General features: G+C 36.2%; 1 protein-coding gene across 2 annotated transcripts in view; it reads left to right on the forward strand.

Moving 5' to 3' along the window:
• Positions 1-25,737, forward strand: part of LOC110669436 (dicer-like protein 4) — an 81,154-nt gene extending 55,417 nt beyond the window's left edge. The window contains exons 22-25 of one of the 2 annotated variants that reach the window (XM_058139583.1): positions 22,530-22,856; positions 24,144-24,432; positions 24,508-24,622; positions 25,161-25,737. In XM_058139583.1, the coding sequence (XP_057995566.1) occupies positions 22,530-22,856; positions 24,144-24,432; positions 24,508-24,622; positions 25,161-25,308 (879 nt within the window). In that variant the 3' untranslated portion in view covers positions 25,309-25,737. Of the gene's footprint in view, positions 1-1,419; positions 1,575-22,529; positions 22,857-24,143; positions 24,433-24,507; positions 24,623-25,160 lie in introns of those variants that run through there. The other variant, XM_058139584.1, reaches the window with a different exon arrangement.
• Positions 25,738-26,276: the final 539 nt, after the last annotated feature.

Consider the following 26,276-nt stretch of genomic DNA (forward strand, 5'->3'; position numbering starts at 1 on the left):
AGGATTGAAGTTGAAGGCCTTCACTTCAGTAGATTTGGTTGTGGATGTGGAGAGAGAGAGAGAGAGAGGGAGAGACAGTGTTGAGTTTGAGAATTGAGAGAAAATGGCTGAGACTTGAGATTTGAGAGAAAGTTGAAGACTTTGAGTGACAGCAAATGGCTATTGAATGCCTAGTGAAAACTGAAAATAAAGAGAGAAAAAGAGAGAATATATGCCATTTAATATAATAATTGAATAAGTTAAAAAGAAAGAATCTGTGGAGCAGATCAGTTTCACTTTCACATGAATGGAGCCAGCCATGGAGGTGAAGCAGATGTGAAACAGAGGTGGAAATGCAAAGTAGGTCAAGTAATGGCATTATGTAATGGTTGGTAACAGTTACGTAACGGTCGTAGCAACCGTGGCAGCTACAATTTTTAAAACCTGTAATTTAACGGGTGTAACGGTTATGGCAGCCCAAAAAACCTATAATTTGAAACCATGCTTTCATGTTGTATTGATTTGACGAGAGATAATCACTTGTTAGTAGATCATCCTATGTTGGAAACATGTCTTCTCAATTGTTGGAATATATGGCATGTGGGAACATGTCACACATTGGCAGTGTACAATAAAATTAAAGGGCATACAAGTGTTTGTGAACTAAACCAAAAATGGAGTAGGCTATTTTGGTGATTGAGTGTTCAGTTCAATATTGATGTGATAGAGTTAGAATCTTACAAGACGAGATCGTAAAGATTGAATAAGTTCCTTTATTTCAATAAGAAACAAGTTCATAGGAATTGAAATTGAGAATCTTGAAAGAAAGATAAAACTAAATAAAGGAAATGAAAATGAAAATAGCAAGACCACAGTCATTGCTCCCAGGGAAGTATGCTAGAATACAAAATCCCAAATACCCGATGATGACTCAATTCCTCTGTTATCTATAAGTAACCTTTGCTGTTGCGCTTATCTTGTCTCTTCTTAGTCTCCTGAACAACAAGAAACTTATCTCTTCTAACTACTTGATTGGGACTGTTCTTGATCATCCTCAGCCCTTATATTTGTACCAATCTGGTTAGGATGTCCCTTATCCTTCTGCCTTTTGTAATAAACCTGAAGTTGACCCTTATTGTTGTCCCTTGTTGAGCTGTCATCTTGAATTCTTTATGCATAGCATGGCCAGCCCGATGAAAATTAGCCTTCTTCTCAATGTTGTACTGAGGAAATTGATTTTGAAAATCTACATGATCTATCCATGTGGCATCCTCATGAAGACCACCCTTCCATTGTACTAGTAATTATTCTTTTTCCTGTCCATTGAGGGTGACACAACAACGTTGTAAAGAGGTTTTCGGGTTCAATCATAGTTGTTTCTCTATCCAAGTTAATTTGTAAGTCATGAATAGTGACTTGATCCTCTTTTAAACGTTTCAGGAGTGAAACATGGAATATGGGGTGAATGCGACAGTCCACTGATAGCTGCAATCGGTAGCCGACATATTCAACTCTATGAATTACCTTGTAAGGACCATAATAGCGGGTGAAAAGTTTCGGATGGACTTTGGAGCGGAAGGAAAGCTGTCTATGAGGTGTAGCTTTAGAAATGCAAGGTCACCTACTTCACAATTCACATATTAACAATGTTTGTTAGCAACATGTGTCATCTGTTGTTGAGCACGTTGCAAATTGAATTTTAATTGCTTTAATATTTTGTCGCTGTCCGCCAATGCTCTTGCCACCTTGCCTACCTTCATTTATCCAAGTAAGAATTTGCGAAGAGCATGTGGTTGCCTGCCATATACCGCCTGAAATGGGGTCATACTTGTTGTTGTATGATGGCTTGTATTGTACCAAAATTCTGCCCAAGGCAACCATTTGTGCCATTGTTTAGGTTGTTCAGAAGCAAAGCAATGTAGGTATGTTTCCAATGTTTTGTTAAAAATCGCTGTTTGTCCATCAGTTTCATGGTGGTATGTTGTGCTCATCTTAAGTTTTGTGCCCTACAAACAAAAAAATTCTCCCTAAAAATTGCTAAGAAATAAAGAATCTTTGTTACTTACGATTGAACGAGGGTTCCTGTGCAATTTCACATCACGAATGAATAATTTAACAACCATTTTGGTAGTATACGGGTGCTTTAAGCCCCAAAAATGTGCATATTTGGATAGTCAATAAATGATGGCTAAAGTACAATTCATACCCTGCAATTTTGGAAGCCTTGTGATGAAGCCCATTGAGATGTCCTTCTAGATCATCTCCAATATAGGTAGTGTAATAATCCAGCGGGTGAAAGGGCTTCGTATTTGTTTTTTTAACAAATTAAGTAGGTTGCTACAAAATTTTGTACGGACTTCATCATCCCTCTCCAATATGATTTGTTGCTAGATGCCTGTAGGTCCAAAATGCTCTAAAGTGATTCCTCGATGGTGTTGAGTGGAATTCAGCAATGAGTTTAGAAATCTAAATAGAAGTTTCAGGGATAACCAACTTACCTTTATAAAATAGATGATTTTGAATCAATGTGAATTGACCATGAGAGGATGGATCGTTGCGAAGGTCAGTGTAAATCTTCTGTCAATGTGGATGTCTTGTTGAATGGCTGTCTAATTCATCTAATTTAAGCCATTGGGGTCGAGAACTTAGCAATCCGCTGTTGTTGGACTGGAGTGATCACTTGTTGTAATAGGTAGTGGAGACTTCTATGGTTTGTTAACACAGTAAAGGATCAACCAATCAGATATGGTTGCCATTGTTGAATAGTAAGTACCAATGCCATCAGCTCCTTCTTGTATGCATATTTAGAGTGTCCTTGGGGATAATGCTTTGCTAAAGTATGCAATGGGATGGTGTTCTTGCATTAGTGTTGTCCAGCGCTAAAGCCAAAGGCGCTGCACTCCAAAACAAAAGGTTTATTGAAATTTGGCAATGTGAGGACAGGGGAGGAAGTGAGAGCAACCTTTAGGTTGTCAAATGCTTGTTGGGCCTATGGAGTCCACACCGGTTCCCCCTGATTTTGTTTTTTGAGTAACTCTGTGAGAAGGTGTGTGATGGATCCACATATTTGATAAATTTGTGGTAGTAACTCATTAGTCCTAGAAAGCCACGAATAACCTTTAATTACTCTTGTTGAGGCAATTTAAGCACTACACTTTTTTTTGTTGGGTCCATCTGTATGCCATAGGCTGAGATTATGTGCCCCAAATATTCAATTGTGGTGCAGCCCAAACTGCTTTTCTTGTTGTGCACCATGAAGCTATTAGTTTATAACAGATGCAACATTATTTCCGAGTATTGTAAATGCTCCACCCATGATTTGCTATAAACCCAAATATGATAGAAAAAAAAAAAAGAATAAAACGATGAAGATGTGGTAGAATAAATCATTCATCGTGGCTTGAAAGGTAGCCGGTGCGTTGGTTAAACCAAACGACGTAACCAAGAACTCATAGGGTCTTGAGTGTCTTGAAAGTTGTTTTTGGAACGTCGGCGGGTGAAACACAAATTTGGTGATATCTGGGCTTGAGGTCAAGTTTAGAAAAATAAATGGCACCACATAGCTCATCCAACATTTCATGAATGACTGGAATTGGGTATTTATCAAGAACTGTTTCTTTATTGAGTGCTCTGTAATCAATACAGAACCTCGAAGTATTGTCCCTTTTTTTCTTCTTCTTTTCTTTCCAACAGAACTAGGCTTGAGAAGGGACTAACACTAGGTTGTATGATTCTCATTGCCAACATTTCTGTAACTAGCTGTTCTGTTTCATCTTTTTGTGAATGGCCATATCTATATGTATGCACACTAATAGGTGAAGTGTCAAGATGGAGAGGAATCATATGGTCAGTGGACCTGCTCGGTAAAAGTGTAGTGGCATCCCAAAAATAGCAAAATATATGTCAATGAGATTGGATGTCTTCTCCTATCAATGTGTCCATGGACGATACTCCCACAATAAGGCATAGGACATTACATCTTGTATTTTTTGCAAGGAGGAAACCAAAACCATGGCCTTAGTCAAAGATGGAAAACCCATAAATGTAACAGGAGCACCGTATTGTTGAAAAGACATGGTCAACTTAGCCCAATTACCACGGACATCACCCAAAGTTTTTAGCTAGGCCATTGCTAAGATGATATCAACGCCACCTAGAGGAAATACCCAGTATTGATTTCTAATATGATTTTTCGGCAGCGCCCAGTAGAGGATGCATAGTTGCCATCTCCAAGGCAAACCCAAAATGTTTTTGTGTTCTCCACCTGCAATTGTAATTCATTAACCAAGTCAGCAGAAACAAAATTATGACTTGCACCACTGCTAATTATGATTATCACAGAGAGACACCATGGATATTCCCCTTTAATTTCATGGTTTTGGGGTTGGAAATACCCCTCAAGGAATAGAATGGAAGTTCAAGCTTGGTGAAATGGGCTTCATTAGTGATTTCAACAACAGGATCCTTTGTTTCTAGAATCCCATACTCCCAGTCAACTGGTTCATCATCTCCCAACATCAAAGCACGTAAAGTTTTGTTTGGACATTCATGAAGTGGATTGTAGGGTAATTTGCACTTGTAACAGAGTCCTTTTGGCTCTTAGATCTAAAAATTCTTGATGTGACTATTGACAAGTTCCTCTGGTGCAAAGGCTTGGTTGTTGTGGTTTGGAAGAAGTTAATTGAAAATGTTGTGAATGCTTCTTGGAGAGAAGAATTTTTTATTTCAGTATGTATTCGCCTTGTACAGTCTTCCTATTTATATATAAAAATCCTAGGTACAAAGGAAATCTAGATATTCTAAGAAACTAATAAGAAAGGAAGAAAATAACTACAAGAAGGAAAGAAGAAATACAATACAATATAATCCCTTTAATTTAGGGATTTACAATCTGGTAGGATTCCAACACTCCTCCTCAAGTTGGTTCATGTATGTTATACATGCTTAACTTGCAAACTAGAGTGTGAAATATCTTGCTGTTTAAACCTTTAGTAAACATATCAGCCACTTGTTCTTTGGAAGTCACATAAGAGACACTTAAAGACCCATTGTTAGAATCCATTAATTAGTGTAAATCTCTTAATTAGTGTAAATTAGCTATAAATTAGAATATAATTAGAAATCATTGTATTTATTAGTTTCCTATTTAGTCATAGCCTTTGAATATAAATTAGAATTATTGTAAATCATTTTTGTATGAAGAAATATAAAAGAAATTCTTTAAATTCTCTGTCTTATACATGATATTAGAGCTGTGCCAAAATTTTTGGACGTGAACAGCGTAGTTCTGGGTAGTATTTTTGTGGGTTAAGTTTCTATGTCATTCTAGGAAGGGAGGTGACAGTGACCACCCACCTGAGGAGGAAGGACACCAGCCGATCGGCCTATGCCCGAAGTCTTGCCGTCGTTCGGTAAAGCGTGTGAGCTCACGCGCCTCCAGAAGCCTCGTGTCATTCTTCACGCGCTAGCGTGGGCATCCTTTTTCTGGTGATTTCTCTGGCCGTGCCTCTTGTTGACGACTTTCCCTGTTTGGCCAGCCTCTGACCAACGTGTTTCCACACCTGGTTTGCACATTTATTTTTTTGGTACCTTCCATTGCCCACTTTCTTGCTTTCTGCTTCGGTACCTATTCCTTTAATTAAAAAATGACTAATAGAAAGAAGGAAGTCTCTGAAACAAAGGCTGGATTTATCGATGATAATTCCTCTTTACAAATTAGTCCTGTAAAGTTGGATAGAACTAATTATTTGGCATGGTCTAGATCCTGTCTACTGTTCATTCAGGCTAGAGGACTGCAGGGGTATATCACTGGAGATAAGAAAAAGTCAGAAAGTGCTAGTTCTACCTACAATCAGTGGGAGTCGGAGAACTCTCTTATTATGTCATGGCTCATCAATTCTATGCAACCTCATATAGCTCATGGGTATTTACTATTGGATAGTGCAGCTACCATTTGGAGTACTGTTTCTTAGACTTATTCTCAAGTTGGGAATGATGCACAAGTTTATGAGCTTAGGGACAAGGTTCATGGAATGAAATAAGGTGAGTTGATTGTTGCTCAGTATTATGCGGAATTGAGTGGTCTATGGTAAGAGTTGGATTTCTATCAGGGCTTTCAGGCTTCATGTCCGACTGATTCAATTAAGTTCCAGAAATTGATTGAGAAGGAGCACATATATGATTTTCTTGCTAGGCTAAATGTGGAGTATGATCAGATTTGGGTCCAAGTACTTGGTAAGGATCCTTTGTCCACCTTAAGGCAGACATATTCTTATGTTCAGCAGGAGCAGAGTAGAATGAGTGTCATGATCAATTTTACAGCCATTGATAAGGCTGGGCTGACTGTTAACTCCTTATGAGAACAGTCACATGGTCCATCAGATAAGGATCACTTGCATTGTGACTACTGTGGGAAATCCCGGCACACCAAAGAACAATGTTGAAAGTTGCATGGCCGCCCAACTAAAGGGCGTGGAGGAAAAATGATGGGCTCTGCTAGACCACAAACAAAAGTATCTGAGGCTGTGAGTGTTTCTGAAGATACTGCTATCACTGGGATGTTTTCCAATGAAGAGGTACAGACTCTAAGGCGATTCCTGTCACAGCTTGAATCACAATCCACTACAGTTGCCTCTTCTAACTTCGTCAACTCAGGTAATGCTTTGCTTGCCAATCATAATAATTCATTTTGCGTTATAGATTCTGGAGCAAACAAATATATGACAGGCTTTTCAAATAAATTCATATCTTATTCTCCATGTTCAGGCAAAGAAAATGTCCGTACTGCGAATGGATCCTTATCTAATATTTCTGAAACAGGTTCTATTAAATGCACTCCTACTATAAGTCTTAATTCTATCTTATATGTGCTTAACTTTCCAATTAATCTTCTGTCTGTCAGTTCTATCACAAAAGCTCTCAATTGCAAAATTGAATTTTTTCCTACTCACTGTGTATTTCAGGAATTGATAACAGGAAGAACGATTGGCAGTGGTAGATTGCAAAATGGACTATATTTATTGAATGATTGTGTTGATTAGGCCATGTTGTGATAGTCTATGGGTGCTGAGGAAGAAATTATCTAGTGGCATAGGAGACTTGGACATCCTTCATTTACTATTTTAGAGAAACTTTATCCTCTTTTGTTTAAGCAATGCAAAACTGAATTGTTAGTATGTGATGCTTGTGAGTTTGCCAAACATACTAGACAATCTTATTCTGCAATAAATAATAAGGCTTCAACTCCTTTTATGACTATCCATTTTGATGTGTTAGAGCCTACTCAAAATGTTTCTTTATCGGGTTATAGATGGTTTGTGAACTTTATTGATTGTTGCAGTAGGTTAACTTGGGTATATCTGATGAAAGGGAAAAATGAAATGTTTTCAGCAATTTTCAAAAAATGATTAGCACCCAGTTTGATGCTCATATTAAAATACTAAGAACTGATGATGGCACAGAGTATATGAATGAAATTTTTCAGAAATATTTGAAGTCACATGGAATTTTGCATTAGACTAGTTGTGTTAACACTAGTGCTCAAAATTGAGTGTTGAGAGAAAAAATAGACACTTACTTGAGATTGCTAGATCTCTTATGTTTACAATGAATATTGCCAAACCTTACTGGGGGATGCTATTCTTTCTGCTGTATATCTTATTAACAAGATGCCACTTCGGACTTTAGAGTTTAATATTCCTTTAGAGGTTTTGCAAGGTAAAAATTCATATATTGTTCCTCCAAAGGTCTTTGGTTGTGTTTGTTTTGTTCATCAGCCTAATAGGGGGAAGTTAGAACCTCGGGCCCTCAAGTGTGTTTTTGTTGGTTATTCCAGTACTCAGATGGGTTATAGGTGTTACCACCCTCCTACACGGAAATATTTATGAGCATGGATGTTACCTTTAGGGAATCTGAATCTTATTTTCATCTACCTCTTCAGGGGGAGCATAGGAAGGAAGAAGAGGTTTCTTTCCCTTCTTCTTTGTCTTCTCCCAACTTTCAACTTTAAAGGGAAAATCTGGGTTTAAAGCCTATTCCTAATAATGATACTCAGGGGGAGTCACCTAAATCTCGAGAGAGACTAAATAGATCAGATTTGAGAATTTATACTCAGCGGAACAAGACAAATATAGCCGTTGAGTAGGAGATTGCTGATCAATCGAAATCTCTGGATTTAATTCCTGAACATCCTGAGGTATGTGATGAGTCTCATTTGGTTCCTGAAGAGTCTAATTTTAATTCTCAATCTACTTTTTCTTCTTCTGATAATGATCTTGATATTCCTATTGCTCTTAGAAAATGTGTTAGAACCTGTACTAAATATCTCATCTATAACTTCATTTCTTATGATTCTTTGTCTCAATCCTATAGAACCTTTCTATTGTCTGTTTCTATCTCACAGGATTGGAAGAAAGCATGTCTTGATCCAAAATGGAAGGCAACCATGGTGGAGGAGATGAAAGCTCTGGCAAAGAATGAGACATGGGAACTTGTTACTCTTCCACTGGGAAAAAAATCAGTTGGGTGCAAGTGGGTGTTCACTGTGAAACATAGAGCAGATTAAATCATGGCCTTACTAAATCTGTCAAGCCATACTTTTGGTGGCTGCTTCAAGCCATATAGTGCCTCGTTCAATCTATAGGCTTTTCCTCTTAAAGCTCAAAATGTTTAGGAGTTGAATTCAGAAGTTCTAACTTATCAGTCATATCATACTCAATGTCTGTATCTCTCTTATTCCGATAAGTGTAGGTTCTTAAATCCAATCTATTTAACCTCCCTGTGGTTTGAGGTTGGGGTTGAGGAGCTAATGGTGAAGGTTGGTCCTTCTCCTCAATGCTATGATTGGGTTCAAAAAAATCTCTCTCTGGAAAGGTAAAATAGACGCCTCTTCCTTATTATGCTCTCCCTGAACAGGTGGCTGGAAGTAAGGTTCATATTCCCTAAAGGTAACATCCATACTCGCAAAATATTTCGTAGAGGGAGGAGGATAATATTTGTAACCTTTTTGAATGCTAGAATAACCCACAAACACACATTTTTGGGCCCTAAGTTCTAGTTTCCTAACCTTTGATTTATGAACAAAGCAAACACACCCAAAAACCTTTGGAGGAATAGTGTATGAATTCTTACCCTTAAAAACTTTTAGAGGACTTTTAAAGTTTAATGTGTGAAGGGGCATTCAATTAATAAGATATGCTGCAGAAAGAACATCCCCTAATATGATGTGGGAAGGTTCATCGTGAACATGAGTAATCGAGTCACTTTTAAGTAAACGCCTATTTTTCCTTTCAGATACTCTATTTTGTGCACTTGTATTCACACAACTAGTTTGATGTAGGATTCCATGAGACTCTAAATAAGACTGAAAAACTTTATTCATATACTCTGTTCTATTGTCAGTTTTTAGAATTTTGACTTGTGCATTAAACTGGGTGCAAATTATTTTATGAAATTACTGAAAACAAGAAAAAACTTCATGTTTAGATATCATCAAGTAAACCCAAGTCAAACTAGTGAATAGTCAATAAAAGTGACAAATCATCTCTAACCAGATAAAGAGAATGTTTGAGCAGCACCCCATACATTAAAATTGATAGTCATAAAAGTAACCAAAGCTTTATTATTTATTGAAAGATAAGAACGTCTTGTATATTTGGCAAAATTACAAGCATCACAAACTAACAATTTTGATTTGCATTGTCTAAAAAAAATGGGATATAACCTTGCTAAGGTTGAAAAAGGAGTCCTAATCTCCTATGCCATTAAATGATCTCCTGATCAGCTCTTATTGAATTTCCTACCAAAGCTTTGGGGTTTGAGAAATCATTACTGTCATCTAGTAAATACCAGCCATCTTGTAATCTAGCACTGCCAATCATCCTCCTTGCTTTCAGTTCCTGAAACATAATAGGTAGGAAAAAAATTCAATTTTGCAATTAAGAGTTTTAATAATGGAGCTAACAGATAAAAGGTTAATAGAAAAACTGGGCACATATAAAATTGAAGTAAGATTTATAGTATGAGTGCATTCAACAAAATCTGTTCCAAAGATATTGGCTTAGGATCTGTCTGCTATGTGGACTTATTCTTTTCTTGAACATGGGGAATAGGTTGTAAATTTATTTGAAGAGCTTGTCATATGCTTTTTTGCTCCAGAATCTTTAACCCAAAGAGATTTTTCAAGATTAGCAAGAAAAATATTATTTGATTTATCAAAATTAGAAGAGGCAACTGTGGCAGTTTGAGATTCCAATTGTGACTGCAAACGCCTCAGAGACTGTGCTTCTTCATTGGAGAGAATACCAGTGGTGGCTGTAGGAGCATTAGTTTCAGAAAAATCCACTGTCTCAGAAACAATTGCTTGTGGTCTTGCTGAGCTTATTTGTTTTCCTCCACGCCCTTTGGATGGGTGACCATGTAGCTTCCAGCAATGTTCCTTTGTATGCCTTGATTTTCCATGGTAATCACAGTGTTAATGATTCTTGACTGATGGACTATTAAGAGGGACATGTGACTGTTCTTAGGAGAAAGCAACTATTAGCCCTACCTTATTAGTAGGTAAAGAGTGGATCATGACACTTTTTCTGCTTTCCTCCTGCTGTATATATGAAAAAGTTTTCCTTAGGGAAGACATGGGATTCTTACCAAGCACTTGGACCCGAATGTGGTCATACTCTATGTCTATCCTAGCAAGGTGTTGCATAGGAAAATCTCATAACACCCTAACACCAGAATTAGAAGTAGAGATAGAGAAAGAAAGAAGAATTAGAGAGAGAAAATAATTATTGCATTATTGATTTGATGAATGCCTATCAATTACAATGCAAAGGGCTATTTATATCATTCATTAACTGCTTAGTCATAACATTTTCCACCTTTTGAAATCATTTTTGTCCTCAAGAATGAAGAAAGGAACAACAATCAGCAAAAACATATTGCAATTATAGACGAGCTGCTACTACTAAGTCCTGTAATGAATTGTAATATTCAAATCTATCTTTCAAATTCATATTCCTTAAGAATTACGGAGGCAGCTCCCTTTAAAATTAATTTTTTCTTCAACCTTCTTGATTTCTCTCATTTGTCTTCCCTGGAAATTAGGAATACAAAAGAAAAAAAAAACTTATAATCATGATCCTCTTGAATTGGTAAGATCAATTCATCTCCATTGCTCCAAGAAATTGCATTCTCCAACAAGGTTTTCCTGTGTTGAAAAAGGCAATTCAATAGCATCCTGCTTCATTTCTCGAACTCCAGCAACAAGAACCTCATCTTGGCTAGTTAACATATGCTAAAGGCCATTACATAAATTTTGGACTTTTTTCACAACACAATGCTCAAGAGATTCTGAATTTCTTCTTCAAAATACTGTTTATCAGCATCTTTAATCTCATAATCAATGTCAATTGCTTCTTGGATTTGAGAAAACATTCCACAATAATCCTTATGAAATTTTCTGTTTCTTCCACTATTTTTGCTGAAATTTTCCTTGGTGACCCTATCATGTCTGGATCAGCTCCAAGGGTTTTGGATTTTGTACCCAGAAATTCTTCAATAGTAGCAATATTATCAATATTGCTTTGATCTTTCATTTGTGGATTAGCCGTATCCTTTGGAAATATTAGCAAACCATTACTTTCAGCTCACCTAACTCCAACATCCTCAGTAGAGACCTCCTTGCCTTTTTCCTTTACAAATTTATTCATGAAAGATCTCAAATCCTCCCTCAATGCATTGTTATCAATAGAGGCTCGATCCGATTTATCCTTAGTAAAGACCTTCTTCCCTTTCTCCTTTACGAATGTACTCATTAAAGATCTCAAATCGTCCGTGAATGCATTGTTGTCAGCAGAGAATCATTCCAGTTTCCCTTCCAGCACATTAAATCTTTCCTCCATTGAATTAAATTTCCCATTCACATTCTCCTGCATAACCCTAATTCTTCCAATTCAATAGCCCTAACCAACTCGAAACTAACCACCACAGACCCCATAGACTAGTCTTTATTGCGGCAGTAATGCAATAAAACCTAAGAAATTCAAGAACAGGGTTTTAGTATAATATGGAGTTTAAGAACTTCAAGAAACAAGGAAAATCACGAAAGAATAGAGATGATTCTCGGAAAGCAAAAATTTTGAGGAAGAAAGAAGGTTTCAAGAAATTAAAAAAAAAAATACAAATTCCCAGCAAAACCCTAATTCTAGGGTTTGTACATTAAAGAAAAGAAGCGATGGGAAGAAGAAAGAAGGAAGAAGAAATAGAGGGAAAAATGAGAAGAATTTTAGAGAAGAAGGAACAAGAAATAGAGGAAGAAGGGAAGAATTTTCATGGAAAAAAGAAGAAGAATTAGGGAAAGGAAGAAGGAGAAGAAGAAGAAGAATAAAGAGATGGTAGAAATCTCATAGCAGAAGGAGAATTAGAGGGAAAAGAGAGGAAGCGAGTAGAGCAGGAGGGACCTGGTGTTTGGGAAGAGTAATCTGCCATAAATGTTGCCTACTTATCTAATAGCTCTGATACCAATTTGTTGCATAGCAGAATCTTAGAACATCATAACACTAGAATTAGAAGAAGAGATAGGGATAGAGAAGAATTAGAGAGAGAAAATAATTGTTAGATTATTGATTTGATGAATGCTTATCAATTACAATGCAAAGGGCTATTTATATCATTCACTAACTGCTTAGTCATAACACAAGGAAGTCATAAATCCGTTCTTTCTCAATCAATTTTTGGAATTTAACTGCATCAGCAGTACAGGTGACTTGAAAGTCTTGGTAATAGTCTAGTTCCTGCCACAAACTACTTAGTTTAGCAAAGTACTTAGCAATGGTCATCTCTCCTTGTTTTGTACTATGAACTTTGTTTCGAAGCTCATAGATCTATGCATCATAGCCCATCTAAAAATAAGTTTGGGGGCTGCATTCCAAATAGCTGCTGCATTGTTCAATAGAAAATATCCACGGGCTATCTGAGGTTGCATTGAATTTACAAGCTAAGACATCATAAGAGAATTCTCCGATTCCCATTGACTGTAAGTGGTACTCTCAGCTTCTGGCTTTGATTTATCCTCGATGACATATCCTTGCAGTGTGAACAACAAACAAGATCTTGACCATGCAAGATAGTGCCGTCAAGCTTTATAGGACTGATTTGTAAAGAAGGATTGTCAGTCACAATACCCATTTTAGTTTTTGAAATTTCCTTTTTTTTCCTCAAACCATTTAAAAAAGGAACAGTAGACTAACAATACCAGAAGAAAGAACGCAGTAGTATAGGCTTAAACAAATAAGATCAGGTATGAAGGTGCAAACCAGACGAGAGGAATTGGTTAGGCAGAGGCGCGATGGTTGTAGAAAGAGATGATTCTCCTTAATTTCAATTAATCTGTACATGGGTATATATATACAATTGATTCCTATAATTGTGTTCTACTAATTAGGAAGAAATCCTAAATAAGAAATCCTAAATAGGAATACAGAATATACAAAAAAATAATATAGTGATTGACTTTCCATAACACTCACCCTCAAGTTGGAGCATAGATGTTAATCATGCCCAACTTATTACAAATGTAGTCAATCCTAGCTCCATTTAGAGCTTTTGTGAAAATATCTCCTAACTGCTCTCCAGTTTTGAAGTGGCCTTTTGAGATGATCTGTTGTTGAATCTTTTCACGAACAAAGTGACAATCAATCTCAATATGTTTGGTCCGCTCATGAAACACCGGATTAGAAGCAATATGGAGAGCAGCTTGATTATCACACCACAATTTCACAGGCATGGAGGTCTTAAAACTTGTCTCATCTAGTAATTGAAGTATCCACATTACCTCATATACTGATTGTGCCATGGCTCTGTATTCGGATTCAGCACTAGATCGAGAAACTACACTCTGCTTCTTGCTTCTCCAAGACACCAAATTTCCTCCAACAAAAACGCAATATCCAGTAGTTGACCTCTTGTCAACCTTAGATCCAGCCCAGTCAGCATCTGAAAAACATTCAACATTCAAATGCCCATGATTACCATATAACAAACCTCTTCCTGGAGCGCCCTTCAGATAACACAAGATTTGTCCCAAGGCTTCCCAATGAGCAACAGTTGGGGAAGACATAAACTGACTTACTACACTAATGGCATAAGCAATGTTAGGACGAGTGATTGTAAGGTAGTTCAATTTTCCTACCAATCTTCTGTATCTCTCTGGATCTTCAAACAACTCACTCTCCCCTGCTAATAGTTGTAAATTTGGAGTCATTGGTGCACTACAAGGCTTAGCATCTAATTTTCCTGTCTCTGTCAATAAATCGAGGACATATTTTCTTTGAGACAAGAAAATACCCTTCTTACTTCTCATAACTTCAATATCCAAGAAATATTTTAACAATTCTAAGTCTTTGGTCCGAAACTGGGTTTGGAGGAAGGTTTTAAGAGATGAAATACCTGCATAGTCACTCCCAGTGATGTCATCCACATAGACTACCAGGAAAATTAGACCAGCCTCAGATTGCCTATAAAATACTGAGTGATCACACACACTTTTGCATACCAAATTCCTGTACTGCTTCACTGAATCTCCCAAATCAGGTCTTAGGACTTTGTTTTAAGCCATAAAGAGACTTTCGAAGCCTACAAACTTTACCCAATTCCCCCTGAGTAACAAACCCAGGTGGTTGCTCCATATACACCTCCTCCTGAAGATCACTATGAAGGAAAGCATTCTTGATATCCAATTGGTGCAGGGGCCAATCATATGTAGCTGCTAAAGAGATAAACAAGCGAACAGAAGTAAGTTTAGCTACAGGAAAAAAAGTGTTAGAGTAATCAACCCCATATGTCTGAGCATATCCTTTTGCTACAAGGTGTGCTTTTAACCTAGCCACAGAACCATCAGGATTTACCTTTACTGTAAATACCCATTTGCAACCAATAGCTTTCTTACCAGTGGGCAAAGGCAACAATTCCTATGTACCATTAGCATCTAAAGCCTCCATTTCCTCTTTCATAGCAGCACACCAGCCAGGATGAGATAGTGCCTCACCAACAGTATTAGGGATAGGAACAGAGTCTAAAGAAGTAACAAAACACCGAGAACAAGAAGATAATTGATTATAAGAAACAAAAGAAGAGATAGGGTAAGTACATGAACGTTTACCTTTACGAAGAGCAATGGGTAAGTCTAAATCAGAATCATGATCAGTATGAGGTACAGGATCTCCCAACGAAGTAGCTGGTGGAGGATCTGAGTCAGGAATCTCCAATCTCCTGGAATAAACATGAACAACGGGAGGTCGAGTAGGTCTAGAGACAGAAGAAACAGGCTGTGGGATAGGACTAGACATTGGTTGGACAGTATATATTAAGAGATTATCCTCCTTCCCCTGACTTTCATACACAGATGATTGAGTAAAAAATGGAGTGGACTAAAAAAATGTGACATCTACAGAAACAAGATAACGATTAAGAGTAGGAGAGAAACAGTGGTACCCTTTTTGCAGCCGGGAGTACCCAAGGAAGACACATTTGAGAGACTTTGGATCCAATTTAGTAACCTGTGGACGAACATCACGCACAAAACAGGTACAATAAAAAATACGGGGTTCAATAGGGAACAAAGATTTTGTAGGAAACAAAACAGTATAAGGAATATCCCCATTAAGGACGAAAGACGGCATACGATTGATCAAAAAACATGCCGTAGAAACTGCATCCGCCCAAAAGTGTTTAGGAACTTTCATCTGAAAAAGAAGAGCACGAGTTACCTCAAGAAGATGTCGATTTTTTTCTTTTGGCCATGCCATTTTGGGATAGGGTATCCACACAGGAAGATTGATAAAGAATGCCATTTTGTGTCATATAAGACTGAAATTGTGCTGAAAAATATTCTTTAGCATTGTCACTTCTTAATATGCGCACAAAAATATTAAATTGAGTTTTGATTTTATTACAAAAGGCACAAAAGATAGAAAACAACTCAGAACGATTCTTCATTAAATATAACTAGGTAACACGAGAGTAATCATCAACAAAAGTAACAAAATAACGAAATCCAGTTTTAGAAGTAACAGAATAAGGACCCCAAACATCAGAATGAACTAGCTCAAAAGGGGATGAAGCCCGTTTATTGACTCTAGACACAGAAGGCAAACGATGATGTTTTGCAAACTGACACGACTCACATTTTAATACTGATAAAGACTGAAACTGAGGACATAGCTTTTTCATGGTAAACAAAGAAGGATGACCCAATCTACAATGAGCTTCAAGAGGTGTTAAGGTACTGGAGCAAACAAGTGACCGCGGTACATGATTTTCCAGAATGTAGAGACCACCTGACTCACATTCTCTACCAATAATCTGCTTCGTCGTAAGATCCTGAAACAAACACTGGTAAGGAAAAAAGGAAACAGAACAATTTAAGGTCCGAGTAAGTTTGCTAACAGAAAGTATATTAAAATAGAATTTTGGTAGACACAAAACAGATGATAAAGAAATTGATGAAGTCGGGTTCGCAGTTCCAGAACCCATGACACAAGAAGTAGAACCATCAGCTAAAGTAACAGTAGAGGAAGTGAGATTAGACTGAAAAGCAGATAAAAGACTAGAATTACCTCTCATGTGATCTGTCGCACCTGAATCAATAATCCATTTGGATGAGGAAGACACAAGGCATGTAGTGGATTTACCTGACTCAGCGAACGCAGTGACAGGGGAACTAGTAGGCTTTAGAGATGCCTGATACTGGAAAACTGTGCAAAATCCTCTGCAGATACCAAAATAGTTTTCTCAGAGGAAGATACTGTAGAATCCTCTGCTGCCATATTTGCCATCTATGATCGCTGATTTTTCCTCTTAAGTTGCAGACAATTATATTTTGTATGGCCAGGCTCGTGACAATAATAACAAATGACTCATCTTGAGTCCTGATTAGAACTAGTCTCTTCATTACGCTGATTGCTTCTGTTTCCTGTAATTCCTCATCTACTTCCTCTTCTATTACTCTGTTGTCCATTTGGATTACGGCTAATAAGGGCACTATTGGCAGGCTGTGAAGATTGGGTACTCTCTGTACGAAGGACCCGTGTGAACGTTTCATGCAAAGAGGAAATCTCAGAACTGGAGAAAATATGAGATTTAGCAGTCTCATACTCTGAAGGAAGGCCTGCAAGAAAACTCATAACAGCCAGTTGCTCCCGTTGGGCCTGCTGAACTTTCACATCAGGATTAAAAGGCAACAATATATTAAGTTCCTCATATATGTGTTTAAAATCCATAAAATAAGCCGTGAGAGACTTATCCTCTTTCTCAACATGGTAGAATGCCTTACAAACATCATAAATACAGGAGATATGCCATTTACCAGAATACAGAAAATCTAAGTAATCCATCAATTCCTTAACAAATTCACAGTGATTAATTAAACTAATTACCTCACTGTGAATCGAGTTCCGAAGCTGCAAAAACAATCGAGCATCCTCCCTTAGCCAAGTTTGTCGTGTATCATCCGTAGGTAGATCTTTAGTAAGGTGATCATCCTTATCAATGCTACGCAAATAGACCCTAACAGCCTTACTCCACTCCAGGTAATTTGAACCATTAAGTTTGTGTTCCATGATCTTAGTCGTCACCGGAATCACATCAGAAATAATATTCTTATTCTTTGCCATTTGTTGAGACAAAGAAAACCAACCGAAACGCTAATCCAAAGTGCTTATAGCAGCAAAATAACCCAAAAATCACAAATCAAGCAAATACCGAAATAGGATCTGAGAGCCAAACCTCAGAAGTCCTTTAATGGTATACTGGATCAGGCAACAGCACACAGTGGTGGAATAAGAGGGTTGAGGCGACACCGATGATGTTGATCGGAGTCGAAACGGCCGGTCTGCGGCCAAGGTCTCTCCTGAGCTGGGTGGTGAGAACAAATAGTCACCCTAGATAGATGACTTGCTCTGATACCATGTAGAAAGAGATGATTTTTCTTAATTTCAATTAATCTGTACATGGGTATATATATACAATTGATTCCTATAATTGTGTTCTACTAATTAGGAAGAAATCCTAAATAAGAAATCCTAAATAGGAATACAGAATACAGAATATACAAAGAAATAATATAGTGATTGACTTTTCATAACAATGGTCAAGAGTGAACACGAGAAGAGGGCTCACGCACTAGCGCGTGGAAACTAGTGAGATCTTGTATCGGCACGTGCGGCCACACGCTTCGCCGGACGGTGACAAGTCTTTGGTGATCAACCGATCGGAAAGTGGGCTTCCTCCTAGGATAAGTGGTGACAACTCAATCTCCTTTTATATGATACTAGAAGCTTACCCACTTAGAAACCCTAGTTCCTTTAAAAAAATTACGCCACTAAAACGTGATTGTGCTCTAATAACATGTTGTGAATGGTTCTTGGGGAGAAGAATTTTTTTATTTCAGTATGCATTTGCCTTGTACTCTCTTCTTATTTATATACAACAGTCCTAGATACAAAAGAAATCTAGATATTCTCGGAAACTAATAAAAAAGGAAGAAAATAACTACAAGAAGGAAATAAGGAATACAATATAATATAATCCCTTTAATTTTGGGATTTACAATATGGTAGGATTCCAACAGAGAAGATGGGTTATTAAGTTTTTGGGTAGTATTTTGTTGTTTGTCATGGGCTTGGTGGATATCTGGTAGTCGTGTAATTGATAACAATGGTTTGGGTTGTTGAAAGTGTGGTTTGCAAATAGAAGTTGCATGTGCACATGGGCCCAATCCATGTCCTAAAGACCATTTGCTAGAAACTTGCCTTGTCGTTTTTAACCATCCTTGTTGTATTGATAAAAATTGCCATTCTCGTTCTATCTCCCAAACAATGGTCATGGTGTGAAAGATATCAATGGTGTCTTGAGTGCAAATTCCGATTTGAATGGGCTTTGCGAGGACATTTGGGTTTGGCGGACTCTTGGGTTTGGTGAATGGCATAGTATTGATCTGCACGAGCTAGCCAATTGATTGGATCATGGCCAATGAAATTGGGTAGCTCAATCTGCTTTGCAAGTAATTGTTTTGTTTCAAGATGTTGGGCTTGTGGTGGTGGATTAGATGTGGAAGAGCCACCATGGAGTGTGAAAAGTGGTGTGGTGGCGAGGCCTATATCAGACAAAAGTTGATTTTCCCTTTACCATTGAGGTTAGTAATCCTTTAATGGTATCCAATTTATTTAGGCATTGTCGTGTTTGTGAGAATTCTTCTTGGAGACCATTGATTCGTTTATCTGTATGCTCCCTATCTCCTTCTAATTGTTGAAGAATTTCTTTGACATTAGCTAAATTCCTCTCTATTTGGTTTACTCGTGACTTCATTTTGGTTGTTGGTATCCACAGTAAATGGAGAAATATCAAGTTAGACCAAATTGATATAGTTAGGAACTTACAAGACACAATAGATGGAAAAGATAGATGGAAAAGAGTTAATAAATTCCTTTATTTCAATAAGAAACAAGTTCACATGAATTGAAAATAAGAATCTAGAAAAAAAGATAAAACTGAATAAAGGAAATGAAAATGAAAATAGTAGGACCACAATCATTGCTCCTAGGCAAGTATGCCAGAATACAAAATCTTAAATACCCTATGATGACTCTCAGTTCCGCTGTTATCTACAAATAGCCTCTGTTGTTGCAGTTATCTCTTCTTAGTCTCCTTAAATAACAGGAAACTTATCTCTTCTAACTACTTGATTGGGATTGTTGTTGATCATTCTCAACCCTTCTAATTGTACCAATCTAGTTAGGATGTCCCTTATCTTTTTGCCTTCAATAATAAACTTGAAGTTGGCCCTTATTGTTGTCCCTTGTTGAGATGCCTGCCTATTTATTGATCCACACACTTAGGCCCATGATTTTGAACATGGTATTAGAGCAATGAGGCCTAATAACCATAAATCTGGGACTCTGAAGTATGATGGGCTAAGCCCCTGTGAGCTAGGCCCGTAAGCTGAACTAATCACGTTGGACTCTAGGTGGATCTATGGGCTAGCACAACGAGCTAGACCTTGAGGGTAGAGACAAAAGGAACCAAACCCTAGTTAGATAGGCCACCCCATGCAATGCCAAGTAACAATTGGACTTGTGAAGTCTAAGCCAAACCTAATTGCACTTGAAAGGTGTGTCGGAATATATGGCTTGTGTGAATAAGTCACCCATCGGCAATGTATGAAAAAATTAAAGGGCATATAAGCATTGGCAAACCAAAAAAAATGGTTTAAGCCATCTTGGTGACAGGGAGCTCAGTTTCAAGCCTAGTTCAGTATGTGTGTTTGCTTGTTTATTGATCTTTGCTGTTGGGCCTATGATTTGGGGATTTGCTCATTCCTTTTTTTGGAGGAAGTGGTTGGATAGGAAATAGTGTCTTTTTGTGCAATTTTAAAGTCCTTGGTGAAGGAATGACAATATATGCGTGGATTGTTTTGTAAATGAAGATAGTGTTCTAGAATGTTGTGTTACATTCTAGAAGGATGCTAGATAAATTTGAAAGCATTACTATCAAATTAAGGAGACTTGTGAAATTTCTTGGGAAAATACACAATTATGTTGCTTGGGTACTCAATAAAAACTTTTGAGTCTTTTCTTGTTGAGATATATGATGAGCGTTTTGCCTATGTATATGATGCATTCTTGTTCGTAATTATTTGGAGATTGGCCATAACTATGACCACGATTAAATCCGTGTTTCTAACAGACCTTATCCCCTAATTAACTAGGATACTTATGTCTATTTGTAACTCTTATGCAACATAGAATTGTAGGAATAAATTAGCAAACAAACTTGTTTTCCCTACTTGGTATGTGTACGTGCTTATTAAATTCATATGCTTTAGGAATCTTGGAGATATCTAGTATTATTTTGTATTTGCGTCCTTTATCCAAATGATTGATTTATTATAGGCCAAAGAACTACAAATCCACAACTTTTTAATTTAGGGGTTTGGGGCAGTGGTTAGGGTTTATTTTCCTTCCCTTGGAAACCCTGATATGCCTCACATCATAAAGGCACAATTTAATAATTAGTTTCTAAATAAGATGGAGACTTAATCTGGTCCATTGGGATCTACATTGGGCTCAAGTACACCCATCAAAAGAGGTAGTGTGACGTGCTTAACTAATAATATATCGTGTCTTGATGGCTAAAATGAACTACAAGGAAATACATATAGTATGACTTTTAAAGAAGTGAAAAACCATTCACATTGTTCTTAATATTCATTTTATTGATGTGAATATGAAGATACTTTGGGTTTTTTGACTTTTGGAAAATATTTTTTGGTTTCCCATTTTCCATTTTATAGGAAAACTCCATTTTTCATTTTATGTGGAAAATAAGGAAAAACATGAAAAATTTGTGCACCTGCAAATAATATAAAACAATTTTCTAATTCAAAAAAAATAAAGAATTTATTCATATCTTTCATAATTAAAAAAAATCATTATCAAATATATTTAAAAAATTTTTATTTTTAAAATTTTTTACTGTGATTCATTTATATTTTAAAAACATTTTTATTTTTAAAATTTTTTAATGTGATTCATTTATTTCATAATAATATGATTAATTTTTTTATCATTGTAAATAAATAATTTTCTAAAAATTATTCAATTTTAGTTATAAAAAAAGTTATAGTATAATTTTTGTTTTAAAAAATTCATTGTTTTACTTTTGTTATAAAGGAAAACGGTGAAAATTTTCCAAATCCTAGTTAAATTTTGAAAAATTAGAAAACTGGTTTTCCAATTTTTCGTTTGGAAAACTAACACATGTAAACACAAAACTCTTTTTTCTAGTTTTCTTAGTAAACAGAAAACTACTCCAATTTTCCACAAGTGAACTGGCCTTTGTTTCTTTGGTTTTCTCATTCTTGGCTACATAAAGGGAAAAAGATTTTATCTTCTAATTGTCTTGTGTTAGAGGCCAAGGTAATGAACTTATCTTCAATGTAGTTGGTATTTGCAAAAGTTTTAGCGCATTGAGATAAAATGGGGCTATAATTTCAATCACAATCACTCTCTTTTGTAGTGGGGTGCTTTGACTCCAGATTTGAAGTCAAATTGTATATATTGTGGTTTAGCTGCAGTTTCTTCTTCAAGTTCCACATTAAAGGGAAAAAAAAAAAAAGAGACTCCAGATGAATATGCTATGCGTTTTTTGCTTCTTTAATAAGTTCATATTCATCCATGTCTGATTCCAGCTTCTAAACGCCGAAATCCTAAGGTTTTGTGAACCTTAATATAGTCATAAAATTATGTGATGTGTATGGAAGGTTTACTTGTCCATATTATCTATTTCTTTGTGATTGTATTGCTGGTCGCAAATACAGATTCCACTTTGCTTCATTCAGATAGTGACTTGTGCACATGAACAAACATATGGACAGTTATTAGTATGAAATCATCATGCTTGCCAAAACACTGGAGCAATTTATGATGCATCTTTTATCGATGTGATGTTGTAATTCAAAGAGAGTTTTGAACTATATCTAGTCACATTTGTTGAATCAGGTGCTTGGTGACTTGGTGGAGTCTTGTCTGGGTGCCATTCTTGTAGACACAGGGTTCAATCTGAACTCCATCTGGAAGTTAATGCTATCATTCTTGGCTCCTGTTTTGAATTCTTCCAATGTGCGGTTGAATCCTTTTAGAGAACTACAAGAACTTTGTCAATCTCATAATTGGGATTTGCAGTTTCCAACATCAAAGAAGGGTAAAAGTTTTTTGGTTGAAGCAAAAATAGATGGGAAAGATGTACGTCTTGCTACTTCTGCAACCAACTCAAACAAAAAAGAGGCTATTAGAATTGCTTCAGAGCAAATTTTTGTGAAGTTGAAGGTAGAAACTTGTGGATCTATTAAATGTTTTTCCTCTATGAAACTTGCATGCGTCTTGTGAATTGTTAACTTTAGTCCAGCACTCTAATATATGAATGGGCTTAATGTCTTGTGCCCATTTTCTGGGACCTCATAACATAATCTGCATAATTTCAAAACCATGAACACAGTTATTTATTCTTATATTCATGGAAAATAGCTTGCCATTTTTTTTCATTCTGTTAGTTGATTATCCTTCAAGATTAAAGTTTTGGTGATTAGATAAATTTGCATGCATGTGTATACATCATAGTTATCAAAACCGGAACCAGACTAGTGGCCAGTCCGGTTTATGTTGAAAACCCTTTTCAGAAGAGAACTGAGGTCCTCTTTGAACCAGCTGGGTAGCCAGTAACCTGGTCTGATTCAAAGGGGGTAAACCGGTTCAATCTTCATAAAAAAGAAAACGAAATTCAAGGCTAAACAGTGTTCAAATCCTACACCCGAGAACTTGTATCCTCAGCTCATGACCATTTGAGCTGAGAAGGTTGGCTTGCGTGTGTGTATATATATATATATATATATATATATATATATATATATATATATATATATATCTGTGTGTGTGGTAATTATTTTATTATATAATACCTTTTAAAATTATTTTCCATAAATTGAATTATTATATCTATATATAATACATCAAAATTATTTTTATTGTTTTTTAATGATGAATAAAATTTGTTTTTAATTTTAATAAAATGTTTTAAGTAATTATGAAAATTAATTTATTTTTATTTTTAATATTATTTGATAATTTACTTATAAAATTTAATAAAATTATTATTTTAGATATAACTTAATACATTATTATTAATTTATTAAAAAAATATTAATTACATAATATTTATTTAATAATATAATGGTTAAACCCTAGTTCGACCTCGGTTGAATTTTAAACCCTTAATATTGTGCAATGATCGAGTCAGGTTTGAAAACCATGATATATATATATATATGTGTGTCTCAACCAATGATACGATCTTTTATTCTAGAAGCAGTTTAATTGGTCATTTGGTTGTCGGAGTGTTTGAATTCTGATGTGAAGCCCATATCAACTAATTATTTAGCTTGTCTGGAAGGCTTGAAACTATATCTGAGTTATGCTAAACACCCTTGGAGAATATTACATGGAAAAAGAAAAGTTACACTTAATATACCTGCACATGCATCCATAGCTGTTTTTACCATTAACTTGGCTTTGCACATACCAATTTACCCTTTTTGATCTTATTGACTTCTGATGCAGGATCGAGGATACAGTCGCAAGTCTAACTATTTGGAGGAAGTTTTAAGGTCTAGCCAAAAGATGGAAGCCAAATTGATTGGATATGATGAAACCCCTATAGATATTGCTGCTTCTTGTGCCACCACTACGCTTGAAAACTTGAAGGTCCAAGAGCCTGTTGGCAGCAACTTTAACCCCAAAATTTATTCCATGAGTGCAAGTAAACAGCCTGCATCTCACTTAGCTGTTGGAGGGCAGCCTAGTGAAACCGTTGCATATTCTAGATCTGACACGGATTCACTGGCCAAAGGTTTGTCATGGTTGTAATACTTGCGGGTGTGAAATTGTGTGGAAAGATAATCTCACATTTGATTAATTTTTCCAGATGGATCACATGTCAGATCAGCAAAATCACGTTTGCATGAAATATGTGCTGCTAACTGTTGGAAACCACCTTCGTTTGAATGCTGCTTTGAGGAAGGACCAAGCCACTTGAAGTAGTAAGTTTCTGATCTATTTTGGTGAATGGTGACCTATTTATGTTAAGGACTGTATTCATTATGAACTTCTAACTTGCACTGATTAATTAAATTAGATTTGAGACTTGAGTCTTCTTATGTTCAAATGGTTCTGTTTAATGAGATAGCTTGTGTATCTGTTTTTTATGTTTGGAGCTGCAACATTGTCACCAAAGAATGTACATAACATTAGGTAAAATGAGACCTGTTTGATAACCCATCCTTCCTCTTCATTTCATGGAAAGTGGTAGCTAAAATCTGAACAATTGCATGCGCTATTTTGAAGCTTCAAAATGGATGTAGGTTTCGCTCCTCTCTTTCCTTTCTCACATACATAAACACTTCGACATGCCATTAGCCTTCTATTAAAAGTGGTGGAATCCTCCATTTAGTAAATTCATTCAGTTCTGCAGGCCCTCAGTCTTGCTTGTCTTTACGGGTGTGCAATTGTCATTGATGAACTCTCTCTCTCTCTCTCTCTTATACTAATCAGGATATGTCTCAAATGCTGAATTTGCAGTTTCACTTACAAAGTGGTGGTCAAAACAGAAGCACCAAATACGATTCTAGAGTGTCATGGGGCTCCCCAGATGAAAAAGAAAGCTGCCGCTGAGCATGCTGCAGAAGGGGCACTTTGGTACTTAACACATAACAGGCACATACTTTAAAGCGAAATGGCTCTGATGTGAGATTTTTTCCCCTGCAAATCTGAGAGGATAAACTATATGCTAGTGGTATATGATTGTTGTTAGTTTAATACATTCCATGAAGCTAAGTTCACCACCGTGTAGATGTAAAACCCACTATCATATCTAGGGCAAACCCTTTATTACATATAGTCCATGAGATCAATAGAGAAGGATCAATGACTCGAGAGATTGTTTATGTGTATCAGGAAAAAAAATATGCTTGTGAATGACTCGAGAGTTTGTTTGTGTATCAGGAAAAAAAAATGTGCTGAAGAGGGAGCTAAAAATGTGCATGTGTAATATTGATGAAGAGGGAGCATTTATCCCTTTGATCATAGATGATTCTTGTACTGAGGATGTGACCAGCTATGGATGTGCAGTAGAGCTTTCACTAGTTCTATAATTCAAGATCTCTTCTCAGTCATCTAGTTTGTTGGAGTTTGTTCTTCCAAGGATTATTCATTGTTAAATTGAATTGGACGGGTTGATTTGATTTGGTTCCGTTACTTGTAAGAATAATTTTGTTTGAATTGTTGGGAAAAAAAAAACAAATTGTAAATCATTAGATATTAAAATAAAAAATATGCATAATTTTAAGAATCCCACTAAAAGAAAGTAATACAAATACTGGTTTAGAATTTACTTTGTTAATTGTTGTAATCAGCGTAGAGCTAGATTTGAGTTTTAATTTAATGCCCCGAGTTTGACTCGTTTAAAATATATTAAATTTAAACTTGATTTATTTTAAATTTATTTATAATATAAAGAAGTATGAGTATACTTTTATATATATTAATGAGTTCGAAATGAAGCTTGATTCATTAATATGTTTGTTAATTAAGTTTGAGCTTATTCGTTTATGCCTAGAAGTATATTATTATTTCAAATACATGTATTATTTCATAATTGGAATGAAGTTTAATTTGAATCTCATACTTTTTAAGAAA

The sequence above is a fragment of the Hevea brasiliensis genome, chromosome 17 (assembly GCF_030052815.1).
Source record: "Hevea brasiliensis isolate MT/VB/25A 57/8 chromosome 17, ASM3005281v1, whole genome shotgun sequence".
NCBI classification, from domain to species: Eukaryota; Viridiplantae; Streptophyta; class Magnoliopsida; order Malpighiales; family Euphorbiaceae; genus Hevea; species Hevea brasiliensis.